Consider the following 13,295-nt stretch of genomic DNA (forward strand, 5'->3'; position numbering starts at 1 on the left):
GGGAAAATGGCGCCATATGACTTCAACAGTGAGGAACTATAAAAGTGGCTAGATATAGCGATAAGTGGGCCATACTTCTAAAAAATGGGCTCTCCTCTGCCACCCTGGAATTGTCGCGTCAAAGGTGGCAACTGAGACTACCAACCATTTAAAAAAAACAATTCTGGATTTTTTGTGTGAAATACATATGATGCATGAATGTATGGTACAAAACACAAATTAGTTGTCTGATAACGCAAGAAAAGACGCTCACCTGGTGGTCCATATTGACTGCTCTGGTGTCCGTAAGAGCCACTGTTGGAGGAGCCCCCTTGCTGGTAGGAGCCTGCGACAGGGTGCATGTGTCCCACTGGGGAGCGGTGTGGGGACATCGGGGCCCCCGACTGTTGGGGACCAAACTGGGCCACGGACTGATTCCGGTGCATGTTGGACATGAATCCTGGAGCACGAATACAAAAGCAATACACCGGACGATCAAATGGTGACAAAAGCTACAAATGTTTGCCCTAATAACAAAAAAAATTCAGTGAAAAAAGTGCTAAAAAATGTTTATTTCTTCTTTATTTTTTTCTAAGATGTCATAAGATGTCTCTGATACTGCATTGACAACCCCACTGCACCTTTCAGTTTTACTTCATGCGCAAGGTTCAATAAACCAGTGCTTATTCTCTCCAAAGTCATTCACTGACTGGAACGTGTAGCAGTCTCAATAAATATGGCAATGAAAGCCAATTGCCACTGAAGGTTATGGCCCCTTAAGATTTCAATTTACTTTATACCCTCTCATGTACCCACATCTGGCCCTAGAGTTGCATTTACAATGCAGTCTTACAGTGAGTTAACACATTATACATTTTGTGTCAGACGAAGAAATCAATGCCGTTAGCAAAATATATTCTCAGCCTGCCAAATACATGTGAAGACATACTAGATTTACTAAGGAAAATGTAATTAAACTGTGACTGGATTTTTGCTATATTTAATTTTGATATCTTCTCTGTATCTTCTATAAGAGCTATTTTCTTTGAGGTGCTTCCAGCATTCCCACTGACATTTGGACTTATCCTTCCAGAAGCCTGTGTTTAGATTAAAATCCATTTTATTACATTTTAAACCTAAAAGAAAATAAACCTGTGCGTGTGTGTGAGGGGGAGACTTCCAATCTTATAACCATAAAAGAGGTTGCCACTGTTCCAACAACTCACTTTGGTAATATTCCACATTAGGTTAAATGGAAATGGCTGCCTGGCACAATCTCTGCAATAAGCGTTCAATCCCAATACCAGTGACAGTGAGCGTGCACAGGAAGAAAATATCAATATTTTGTATTCTACAATTATTTTTTATATTGAGAGGGCATTTTCTGCGAATGGACCCGACAGGCTGCTTGTGCTTTCCTCTTCACTGCATGGAGCACGTGCTTCTAAAAGTCTGAGAGCGACGGCAACGGCGCGGAGAGGAGTGAGAGTGCTCAGCCTCGGTCTGCCAGCTAGAGCAGCTTTTAAGGGAGGAACATTATTGTAATGTTTCGCTTCCATTAATGTGGGGGACTTGGAGAGGGGAAAAAAAAGCCACAGTGTAATACCGCATTTTAAATTGCCTGGAAAATGGATGGGGAAGGGGGACATTGTGCAGACAGTGATAAAAGCAAACAGCGCATTCAAGTTTTTGTTTTTTTTGTCCCTCTGTGAGCTGACTCGAGTGGCTTGGGCTCTTAGCTGGACAACAACAACTGTAGGTGGAGGAGGATGTGGTGGTGGTAGGGGGTGTAAGCTAAAAAGGACACTCAGCTAAATGTATGAAAATGACAAGAGCTCTCAAGGGGCCGAACTCAAAGGACTGAACTGTCATATATTTTAGAACGGCATTATGTTAACCACAGTGCCTCATCAGTCCGAAATCACTGGCACGACAACACCAACAAACTGAAGGGACCAGCATAGGTCATAAGAATATGCCATAGTCAATAAGTCAATGATATTATACCTAGTCATAATTGTTACTTTTATTTGGATTTAACTAGCCATGAGTGGACTTTGCTTGGTGAATATTCTTTGTCTCTGACCTGGGTAGTGAGGTGTGATACTGGACTCTCACCCCCCCCCCCCCCCCCCCCCCCAGGTCGAGACAAAGAACCCTGCATGCATGGCCCATTTGAATAGACGGTGACACCCCTTAGATATAGTGTATTTAACAGACTGTTCTTCAAGGAATAAGTCAGATATGCTGAGGTGAAGTTCTGTGAGGGAGGATGGATCTGAAAGTCTCTGTCTCACAAGTGGTCGGCCGCCATTCTTCAAGAATAAACCTGAATCCTGACTGATCAAACCTAAGACTGAATCTTCAATATATGGTATAAAACTAATTACCATCAAAACGAGCGAAAAAACGAGCCAGAGCAAGAGGGACTAACAATGCAAGTAACTACACACATATCATATCCCTTTTATGCCTCCGACAATGACTGCCCATTTCCACACCCATTAGATATGACTTTAATTGTTCCCTGGTGGGCCGTGGATTAGTGAAATAGGAGCCTATTGACAGAGTTGTCAGGCTGAACTGGGGTGGAGTGTCGGCCCCTCCTCAGGATTCGTGGGGTGTACATTCTAGGACTCCAGAAACAACTAGTATATATTTACAGACTCAAAAGTGACTTTGTTCCACTAATGGAAATAACACAACCTCACAAACGTGGGTGGCTTGAAAAACAGTGGTGCACCTACCCCTCTCCTGAGACTGGTTCCCTGTGGGATGGGAGGCCACGTCGGACATGCCCCCCGGAGTCTGTGGGGCATTCTGGGACCCTGAAGAAAGCAGAAGAAGAGCAGTAAGAAGAGAAGATGAGGGTGAGTATTCAGGATGTTCTAACTGAATTACGCATGAGGAATGTAGGTTAGATGACGTTCAAAACGCTGCACAGATCAAACCCGCTCTCCCGACAGACCACTTTATGCCTTCACTAATACATCATTGGTTCTGAGGGGTTTATCGCAGTTTCTCTCCTCCGCTCAGATTTGAGGGGAAATATTGAGAGATATTGGTTGTGACGGCACCCCCTTTGAAAACGCGGTAAAATGATATTACAGAGCCGCTCTCATCGGGGAAGGAAGACTGCATCTTTTTTATATTTCAAAAATAACACTTATCACTCAGCAAAGTCGTCAGGCTGTCTAATCTGATTTTTCTAAATCCTTTTCTCTTGCCGTCACAACCACATGGAGATAGAGAGAAAGAGAGACAGATCGCTGGAAGCTATAGGCAAACCTATTTTTACACAAAACGCTTCCTGTGTGATCATACCATGGATGTGGCATCTAACAGAAGTGATGATAAAAAAAAAGATAAAAATGGATGCAATCATAGGCAACAGAGTAATATTTATTTCTACAGTGAGTCCCTGACTGTCACCCAAGACCCCCACCCCCCTTAAACCCACACACACCTCCCCAGTCCCCATGTAACCAGGGGATAAAAATTCGCTCTGGCCCTGCAGTGGTAATTAATGTAATAACAAGCGGAAGCTCTCTGATTGATTTGGGAAACAGGAAGGGGAAACGTGTAAATTAAAACATGTAAAAGACTCGGCAGGCTCAGACCAAAGCAGTGAACCGGTGGGGACCAGGCTGGGGGGCTGGGGGGGGTGGGGTGTCTGTGAACCAACGGGGACCAAGCAGAGGGGGAGCTGGTAACGACTGACGCCACAGCATCACAAAACTATGAAACTGGAGAGACCGGCGTAATGGATGGAGACGCAGTTTGACAGGAGGAAACTGTGAACCCACAGAAGCTTATGAAAAGACACTTAAGTGACTTTTCCATATGCTATACAACACAGTAGGAACAGTAGGAATACCACTAAAAGCATTAATCAAACACAGCATCACACAAAACACATCTTTAAATAGTATTTACGAATCCATCCAAATCCCAGATTCTAACTGATAATAAACAACTTTAAACGTAATCTATTATCATTAAAATCACTGTGAATCTCCTGTTATATTTAAATAATATATGAATATAAGACTTGGCTCCCTGTTACTGACTGCAATCCATTTTTTGGCATGCCAGTGTCGCTGCAGCTCCGAGGTATATGAGCGAGCAGTATATATTCTGAGCAGCAGTTGGAGTGACCTTCATGGAGAGGAGTAATGTGGGGTGGGGAGGTGGCAGGGGTGTCGCGTAAACAAACCCGTTTAAATCGACATAATTGCTTTTGCGTTGACTGCATCAACAGTATTGCTGTCCCCTCTCCGACGCCCACTTGGAGAGCGGCTAGCGGCGCGTGGCGCGTGGCCAGGCATCGGGGACGGGATTGGATTAGCACGTCTGTCGCTCCGTTGGACGCGGATGTGCAGAGAAGAGCGCGCTAGCGTTGCGGTCGGCAGCAGCAGCAGTGCTTCCTAAAATAGCTGTCCGACATACACCGGCCAGAGATGAAGGGGATGGCGAGCGGAAGTGAGAAAGCTACCAGACCTGGAGGGGCCTGTCTGACAAGAGGCATGGGGTTCATGAGTGTGTGTCTGTGTGTGTTTCTGGAGGGGACCATTTTCGCCGTCACGCCCTGAACCGTGCCTGCTGTGCAAGGTCATCTATTGCCTTGCATTGCCTCACCCTCATATAGAGGGAGGCAGAGAGAACACGTGTGTCTGTGAGTGCGTGCTTGTGTGTATTCATGTGGCATACGTGGCTCTGGCCATGCCACATTGGGTTTGAGGATGGAAGGTAGGCAGGGGAAGGACCATCCACCCCCTCCACACTTCACTGCGCCATCTGAACCCACATTTAAACTGGGATCACTGCTGCGCTGATCCAGATACTGGCTGGCTTTTCACTTTCCATTTTGAAACTACTCTTCACTTGTATATGGAGGATAAACCGTGAGGCCGAAGAAGATGATGAAGATGATGATGATGATGATGCTGCTGAGGGGAAATCAGGAGTGGAAGGAAGAGGCTCATAAAAACAAGCCGAAGAGTTGGGCTTGGAAACCACAATCACAGCCACCAATCAATACGTGCACAAATCCTGGCCTTTTGAAATACCATTCTGGAATCCTCTACACGTGACCAACCAAAAGGTCTGGGTGCTTTATAAAAAGCCCATCCAATTAGAGGCTCCAGAGCAGACCTGATCTCTCTGATTCCCCCCTCCACCCTCCTGTGACTACTCTCCTCGGTGCACAATTCTCTTCCCAACCATAATGAAATGTGCTCAACAAAAGCATTTTCTTTATTTAACACAGTGGATGAACAATTAAGTACCCTCAAACTCTTTGTCTCAAAGATAGAAAACAGAATAATGGTAGCCATCAACAGAGAGGGGATATGTACTGGTGTGTGTGTGTAATATGTGTGTGTGTGTTTGGATGGACTGGCTCTCCACTTCGCAAACTTGCTGCATATCACTCTTTGCGTGCACGCTTGTAAAGGGATGTTAGTGTGTATGTGTGTCAAGTGCACAGGTACCCATACGTATACTAGTCACAGTTAGATTAAGTGTGCCAGAGCACAGCATGTCACATGACCACCCAGTTGAAGAGACATCTCCCTTTCCAGCTTTGGCATAATAACGTTGTCACCCAAACTTCAGTTCACATTACCTTCAAATAAATAAACCTTCAAAAAGGCACACTAGTCAGTTCTGTAGGTGAGAACTGACATTTGAGATTATGATTTGCATTTGGCTCACTGACTGACTGGTTACTGACTGACTGTGAATATGGTTACGTACCCTCAGTAAAGGAAAAGAGAAATAAGGAAAACAATTCTTTGAAGTGTTCCGAACCCAAAACAATTATAATTTTCATTTATGGCCTTTTATTTCCCAAGTGCAGTCATTTGAACTTCTCCCACGGTGCGCAAAACAAGGGGCCGCAAGCATGCAAGTTCATGCATTTTGAGATAATGGTCCCTGTTTTTTTTTTTTTTTTTCTTAGAAAAATATACCATTGTTTTCTTTAAAAATAACGTTCCATGAGGAATGTCGAGGCAACACAAGGCCCTTTGAAGAGCAGCGTTTCATCTTTGAAGTGTTTTTGTTTCAGAAAAAGTGATTCAAGCTCAAATGCCACAGCACAGTTCAAAGGCATAGCTGGAGCACTTGTGGCCATATTTGCTGCTTGGATTGCGAAGGTGTGCAATTTTAAGCGGAATGCAGGTTCATGAGTGTCCAATTTTTGGATGCACCGACAATAAAGGCTCCTTAAACTAAAGATGAAAGTAATAATTGTGAGGGTTTGGGGGGTAAGGGAAGGGCTCTCAGAAGTCATGTTTTTATGTTTTTCAGGATGCTATTACTGGAGCGTGGGCTGATCCCCCGGTGCAGGTGTAAACACAAGTGAGCCAGCGCTCTGGTTTATCAGCATCAGCGGGTCCGAGGACCCCCACGTCTTCACACACACACACACACACACACACACACACACACACACACACACACACACACACACACACACACACACACACACACACACACACACACACACACACACACACTTACCTCCCAGACAGCTTGCCTAATCCATTCCATTGGGTTTGTCCTCGGGGGGAAGCCAGCGAAACAGCGCAAAAGCAATAATGGCTGGTTGGACCCAGATGAGCGCGGGTAAATGATTTTGCGACCTGGGGCTAATGTGAGCTAACTCTCCCCGCCGGGGCGAGAGCCAAGCGCAGCTCGGTGAGTCCAACATGCTCCCCTGGACCTCATTACAGACCTGCACAATAGGGGCGATGTAAGGGAAACGGCTAAAAAGTGCAGCTTAAGCTAAAAACTAAGGCAAGAGTGAGTAGCGTAGCCTTGGAGTTTCACCATAGCGGCCTTCTATTGCTTCAGGAGAAATATAATAGGCCTGCCTGCGGTAAGACCTGGGCGGTCAGGACACGCTTCATCCGAGTGTCAGTGGTGCCAGACGGACAAGATGCCCAGGGACGTTAGGCTGACGGAGGGTGCCAGATAACGGGAGATGCTGGAGAGTAAAGAGAGAGAGGTGTGGAAGAGTGTCACTGGAGACAGTCGTGGAAAAGTGAGAGACAGGGTGGAGAGTGAGAGACTGAGGAACGAGTGTGTGTATGAGAGAGAAGAAGAAAGAGAGAGAGAGAGAGAGAGAGAGAGAGAGAGAGAGAGATAGAGAGAAAGAGAAAGGGATTCAGCAGGGGGTCTGGAGAACTGTCAGCTTAGGGATGGAACTGCCATGGGCACTTGTACTTTGCACACACACACACACACACACACACACACACACACACACACACACACACACACACACACACACACACACACACACATACAGTATACACACACACATTCAAAACACACACACACACACCCACCCACCACGGGGAGACTAATTGCCATAACACCCAAGAATGGGAAGACATAGTTTGCCAAACTGTGAGCTCTTCACATGGGAAAACAGAGCAACAACAACAACAAAAACACATCCTTTTGGAATGAAAACTTGCTAAAGACATACACACACAAGCACCTCCCCAGGCAACTCTCACTCCCCCAATCCCCCCCCCCCCCTCCAACACACGCACACACACACACACACACACACACACACACACACACACACACACACACACACACACACACACACACACACACACACACACACACACACACACACACACACACAAGCACCTCCCCACACAACTCTCACTCATTCCCTGGTGACATTTGTGTTTTCACTAACTATTATCTGAATATGAATATTTCTCTGGGTTACTTTTAGCAAGGCAGCCAGTACAGAGGCCCTCTTGCTCGCCCAGGGACAAGACCCTCACACACACACACACACACACACACACACACACACACACACACACACACACACACACACACACACACACACACACACACACGCACACACACACACATCTACACTTCCATGTCTTTTCACTTACAATCTCAATTACCATAATGTGCCCTCGACGTTAAGCTTGCTATGCTTTTGTTTTGCTTCAAATGCAGACTGGTCGGAGGGCTGCAGCAGCAGCAGCAGCAGCAGCATGCAGATGGAGCGCCAGCGGACAGCGCGGCCTGTTTCCCCCCGCCGCCTCGCTCTTCCGCTCCCACCGCTCCCCGACTCACCCTGACCTTTTGGCGGCTGAGCAGCCCTGGAAGCACTTCAAGCGAGAGCAGATAAACAGCTTACTCTAAAAGCCCTCATAAGGAAGTTTAAACCACGTCTCCGAAAAACGAAAATAAAGGGAAGGAGGAGGCTGTGGCGAGGGAGCGAGGGAACAGGAGAGAGGGAGGGAGGGAGTGGAGTGGGAGCGTCCATGCTAAATGGACCTTGATGGACCTTGGGAAAGAATGACAGGAGGAAGAGGAGGAGAGCGGGGGAGAGTGCGAGCGAGAGCAAGCCATTTGTGATTTTCAACGGTGGTTGGCTGGAGTGTGCTGTCTGCCATTAGGGACTGGGATGCGGTCTGTGTCGATTAGCGCGGCACAAAAATGAGAGGCACCACTCCACTCACAATAGGGCCTGCGCTATAGAGACTCAAAAGCACTGCGCTCAAGAGATCTTCATCACTTAAGAGAAGTAGAGGAGGGCAAGAGGGCTCACTTTAACTATTATCATAATCATCATCATTATTATTATTATTATTATTATTATTGTTGTTGTTATTTTCCCCAACTTCAAATAGTGACTTGATAATAGATGACTCAAGTTCTAGTCTCCAATCTACCTGTGGATTTATGAACTACACAAGTGCAACCTACATTCACCTTTAAAAGTGACGAGAGAGAAACCCACATACTGAATTATTTTCCATTCTATTCTTCCCCGATATCTCTGACACGTGTGATATTTGTGGCTCTGCTCCTCCACGGGCCCAATGTGACTGCATGGAGCGGGGCTCTCTGTCCGTGTGAGCCTGAGTGTGATGCGCACACCACTGCTGTCTTCCAGGGAGCACTCTGGGGCTCAGAGCAGGACATGCCTCACGGCTCGATGGCTTGATGCGACACGACCGCTGAGTGACGGGCCCGTTCCAATCCCCCTGGCCCGCGCTTGCCACTCCGAGAGACGGAGGGATCTTGGCACAAATGCACATCGGCCGCTTGCCTTCCCCCTTCAACCTCCCCCTTATTCTCCCCCCCCCCCTCCCCATTTCTGCCTGTGGCTAACAGGGAGCGCCTCGCTAATGCCCCTCATGTCCCCGAAGGTTCAAAGACATTCAGGCTGCGCAACGCAATTTTTTTGTCGTTGTTGCCCCGGCTGTCACAAATCTGGCGCGACGGGAAAAATCAATTTGCCGAGTGCTTCCTGGCTCGAGGAAAATCCGAATGCCAGGCAAAGTCAGATAATGTTCCGGCGTATTCGATTTGCTTCGGTGGGGCTGAGCGGAGGCACAGTCCCTGGGATCATATGGAAGAGCAAGAGACAGAGGAAGTCAGAGAGAGAGAGAGAGAGAGAGAGAGAGAGAGAAAGTGTGAGAGGAAGAGTGAGGGAGAGTCAGAGAGAGGGAGGGAGAGAGAGAGAAAGATGGAGAGAGTGAGAGCGAGAGAGAGAGAGATGAGCGCCTTAAGTGTTTTACCTCTTGTTCCTGACAGAACCAGAGGGAGCGTTAGTGGCTACAGTGTTAAAGTCTTTGCACCATGCAGAGGTGGAGGAAGTGTCTGGGAGTGGAATGACATAACAATATTCCCATGTGCCATCTCTGAGGCCAGCAGCTAGCTGTGAGACACACTAAGGGCCCTTCCCTACACCCTCTGTATTGACACGGCCACACAGATTCCTGTGCTAATACATTTTGCAGACTCACGCATCAACACATTTCCAGATAAATACACAACCTACATGCATGCCCAGGTCTACATTTGGCAATACGCTCCAACGCACACAAATCAACATCTCCTATTATCATGACTGACAGGCACACTGCCAGGGCATAACCATTCTGTATGCAGCGCAGGACATTTTTATTCCTGAAACATGGCAGCGGAGAAGCATTTTGCTTCACTCAAATCACCTGAGTTTTGGTATAATCATCAAATTAATCGCTTAAGGCAGTTGTATAAGCATTGTTTTCCTACTCCATGCTCAAAAAAGCCACTCCACATTTGTACTTCAAATTGAAACCAATTCACTGACGCAGAAAACAATCTCCCGAGTGTTCTAGCATATCGTTCAGTTTCGTCGCATAGTCTGTAATATTTTAGGGAATGGTTTATTGTGTCAGTTTTGTGTTTTTTTTTTCTACATTTGGTCTCAATACTGATCTCAATATTTCAATCTGGCCCCATTTTTGCCAGCCATTGTACACCAGGAGCCGCTGCCTGTTTTCCATTAGCGTCAATCACTGTCTGCACGCGCTCAGTCTGCCACCACAGCACGGCCTTCAGGAGCTCAGTCATGCATTGGTCCCGCCTCATCACAGTGATTGACAGCTCAGCACACTGGTCAGGATTTCATCAGGGAGGGTGTCTGGGTAGACAGGCCGGCCAAACAGCCCATCAACACACAGAGACATAAACACACACATGTACACACACGTACATGCCAACCTGTGCGGACGCTCATCTGCATATCATATTTAAGTGTCACTCGCACCTGTCCAGGGCCTGTCGAAAAATTCATTATGGTTTACAATTTATTGACTCGTTCGGTTATTCCACCCGGGCTCAGGGATGCGGACAGCTACCTGATGGAATCTGGTATTGTTCTAAAATGGTTATCGAGGCTGTGTTTTAATATCGCACAGCAGGTGGCTATCAGAAGCCGTCAGTGCCAATCCCACCTCCGGATTTCCCTGCAGGATTCCTACAGTAACTCACTACAATAAAAGGCCCGCTTCATTCATTCCAGACACACCTCTGTCCCACTCAACATCTCCACTGTGGAACAAAAACCCTCTGGTTCGTCAGTGAGGAAGAGGTTATTCATTTTCTCAGCTCCTCAGTCTGAGCATACCACCTTATCACATATATGCTTATCTTATTTATGTTAACATTAGAACAGAACACTATACCCCCTTCTGAACGGAGCACCTGAGATGGAGTCTAACGCAGTGGCAATGTTCAAGCTAACATGCTAATAACACACTGCAGGGCATATTGATCAGGGCATAAATTGACGGGGTAGAAAGTGATTATGAAGGCAAGGGAGATGTACTGAGTGCACAGTAATGGAGGGTCACAAACCTGGAGCGCTGGCCGGGGAGATGGGTCCAGATCGGGACTGGCTTGAGCCTGCAGGGGACCCCACTGGAGAAGGGGAGGGCCCGCTGCGGACCCCCGGGAGCCGTGGGGAGGCGTGGGGGGAGAAGGGGGACCGGGCTGGATTGCTTTGCTCCCCCTGGCTGCTGCTGCTGCCACTGCCACTGCCTGAGCCACCTGAGGTGGCACTGACAACTGAGTTGAGACCAGCCTCTGTCCCTGTGGGCAGGTCATCGATGGAGCCGGACAGGTCCTGGAACAGAGGAAAACAGGGACATGGACATTAGGTGTCTGTACTGTGTGTCGAGACCTTGGAGGAACAGAGGGACTTTGATTAGTGCTCTGGATCAGCTATTACACAGCATGTGGGAGTAAGCACAAAAGAACAGCGATGAGAAACAACTATATTTGTCCGAGTATCGGTTTTAGAGAAACAGTTTCATGTTACAGAGATCTGTGGGTGTAGTGCTGAGGGTTCCTTGGAGAGGCACTCCCTAAGTTCATGCATATCCCACCCCACGTCCTGCAGCGACGGAGACCAGGAGTGTCACTGTGTGGGAAGGGGGATTCTAAGGTTGGGTTGGGCGTGGGAGCCTTCAGATCACCACAGGGTCTCCCATTTCATAGGAGCAACCACCACAAAAGCCACTTATGGATTGGAAATAGACACTCTATTCTCAAGGAAGTGAGGCCGCATAGCCATAGACCGAAGAGAAACGGTGTGGTCAGACACAGAATACTGAATTTAGCATCAATACAACAATGCTAACTCAATCCCTTCGGATATACCCCACCTATGGTTGGCGCAGGACTAGTCTTTAATGCACGATGCATACATCCATGTATTTTGCATTCGGTCCTGTTTGGCATGTCTTCCTGGTGGGCCTTGAGGGAGGTAGGGAGGATATGACCGGTGATTTCAGCTCCTCGTATCTCAGGCACGGTGACATTATGACCACTCCCGCTAATGGTGTCAACGAGATGACAATTCTACAGACTGAAAAAACGACTGAAGAGCTATTCAAAATTTCGTTTCAGAGCTGTTAACCAAACACTTTAAATTCCTTAAAAATACCTCTAAACCAATTATAAATGGAGGTAGTCCTTTGAACGAGCGCCGTGGGGAATGTGAACTACACAGAGCTAGCCTTAGACTCGATTCAAGGTTGTAAGCTTCAGATCTCAGAAGTATTTGAGTTCAAGGCGAGTCCAAACTTGGATTGAAGCTACCACCTGAGTGTGCTATGTGGGATGTTTTTGTGAGAATGCCAAGAGAACTTACAGCTACTTTCTTCAGGACTTTGTCTGGGCATTTTCCAGAGATGGAAGGCACGACAAAAGGCTGCCTTTTCAACCAGAGATGTCTTTGTCACAGTCTGCTACCCTCCACAGAGGTGTTAGCGAAAGCAAACAAGGATGGCAGTCCAAAAATTCAACGAGTCGGGTCCCTATCCAAAGTGGCCCAAATCCAATTTGTTTGCCTCTCTGCTGCAAATTGCTCTGTGCATTGAGCCTCCAAATAGCTGTCAACTACTCCCAGTTGGCGTCGTGTATCACTTAATTCGCTCCTGAAGCATGTAATTGTCATAATAAGAAAAATATTGAGGTGATAATAGCCACTTATTTTAAAACACCGCTACCACCCCACCCCGTTCCAATAATGACTACCTATTTACGCATTTCACACACCACTGGAAGAGCAGCCACCGGTGACCTCTCACCTCCGGATCAGCCAGCGGCTCGCTGCTACTCAGCGCCAGGAAACGCCTCTCACCTCCTCACAGGGTGCACTCTGGGACCTGTCCCAGTGGTAGCACATGCAACACACTTCACTGTGCAGGAGACGGGGAATCCACACTGTCATTTTCATACTTCCCAACATTTGTGTGTGTGTGTGTGTGTGTGTGTGTGTGTGTGTGTGTGTGTGTGTGTGTGTGTGTGTGTGTGTGTGTGTGTGAATGGGTCTGGGGAAGGGAGTGAGGGAAAATACTGAGTACTATGGATACAAAGTCTAGACAAAGATGAGTTACTGGATGTTCTCTGCCAGTCGGACTGAGAGACACAAAAAAACATGGACTCACTTATGTGTTATTTCTACCATTAAAGAGGAGCTACAAGAA

At 47.2% G+C, this 13,295-nt stretch overlaps 1 protein-coding gene across 3 annotated transcripts in view; it reads right to left on the reverse strand.

The window, feature by feature from the left end:
* The window catches only part of LOC105895473 (AT-rich interactive domain-containing protein 1B-like), a 150,125-nt gene that overhangs the window by 31,954 nt on the left and 104,876 nt on the right, over positions 1–13,295 (reverse strand). For 2 of the 3 annotated variants that reach the window (XM_031580837.2, XM_031580836.2), the window contains exons 5-7: positions 11,161–11,428; positions 2,727–2,807; positions 254–439 (exon numbers count right to left, since the gene is read on the reverse strand). In XM_031580837.2, the coding sequence (XP_031436697.1) occupies positions 254–439; positions 2,727–2,807; positions 11,161–11,428 (535 nt within the window). Of the gene's footprint in view, positions 1–253; positions 440–2,726; positions 2,808–11,160; positions 11,429–12,457; positions 12,543–13,295 lie in introns of those variants that run through there. The other variant, XM_031580838.2, reaches the window with a different exon arrangement.

Source organism: Clupea harengus, chromosome 14 (genome assembly GCF_900700415.2).
Source record: "Clupea harengus chromosome 14, Ch_v2.0.2, whole genome shotgun sequence".
Classification (NCBI taxonomy): domain Eukaryota; kingdom Metazoa; phylum Chordata; class Actinopteri; order Clupeiformes; family Clupeidae; genus Clupea; species Clupea harengus.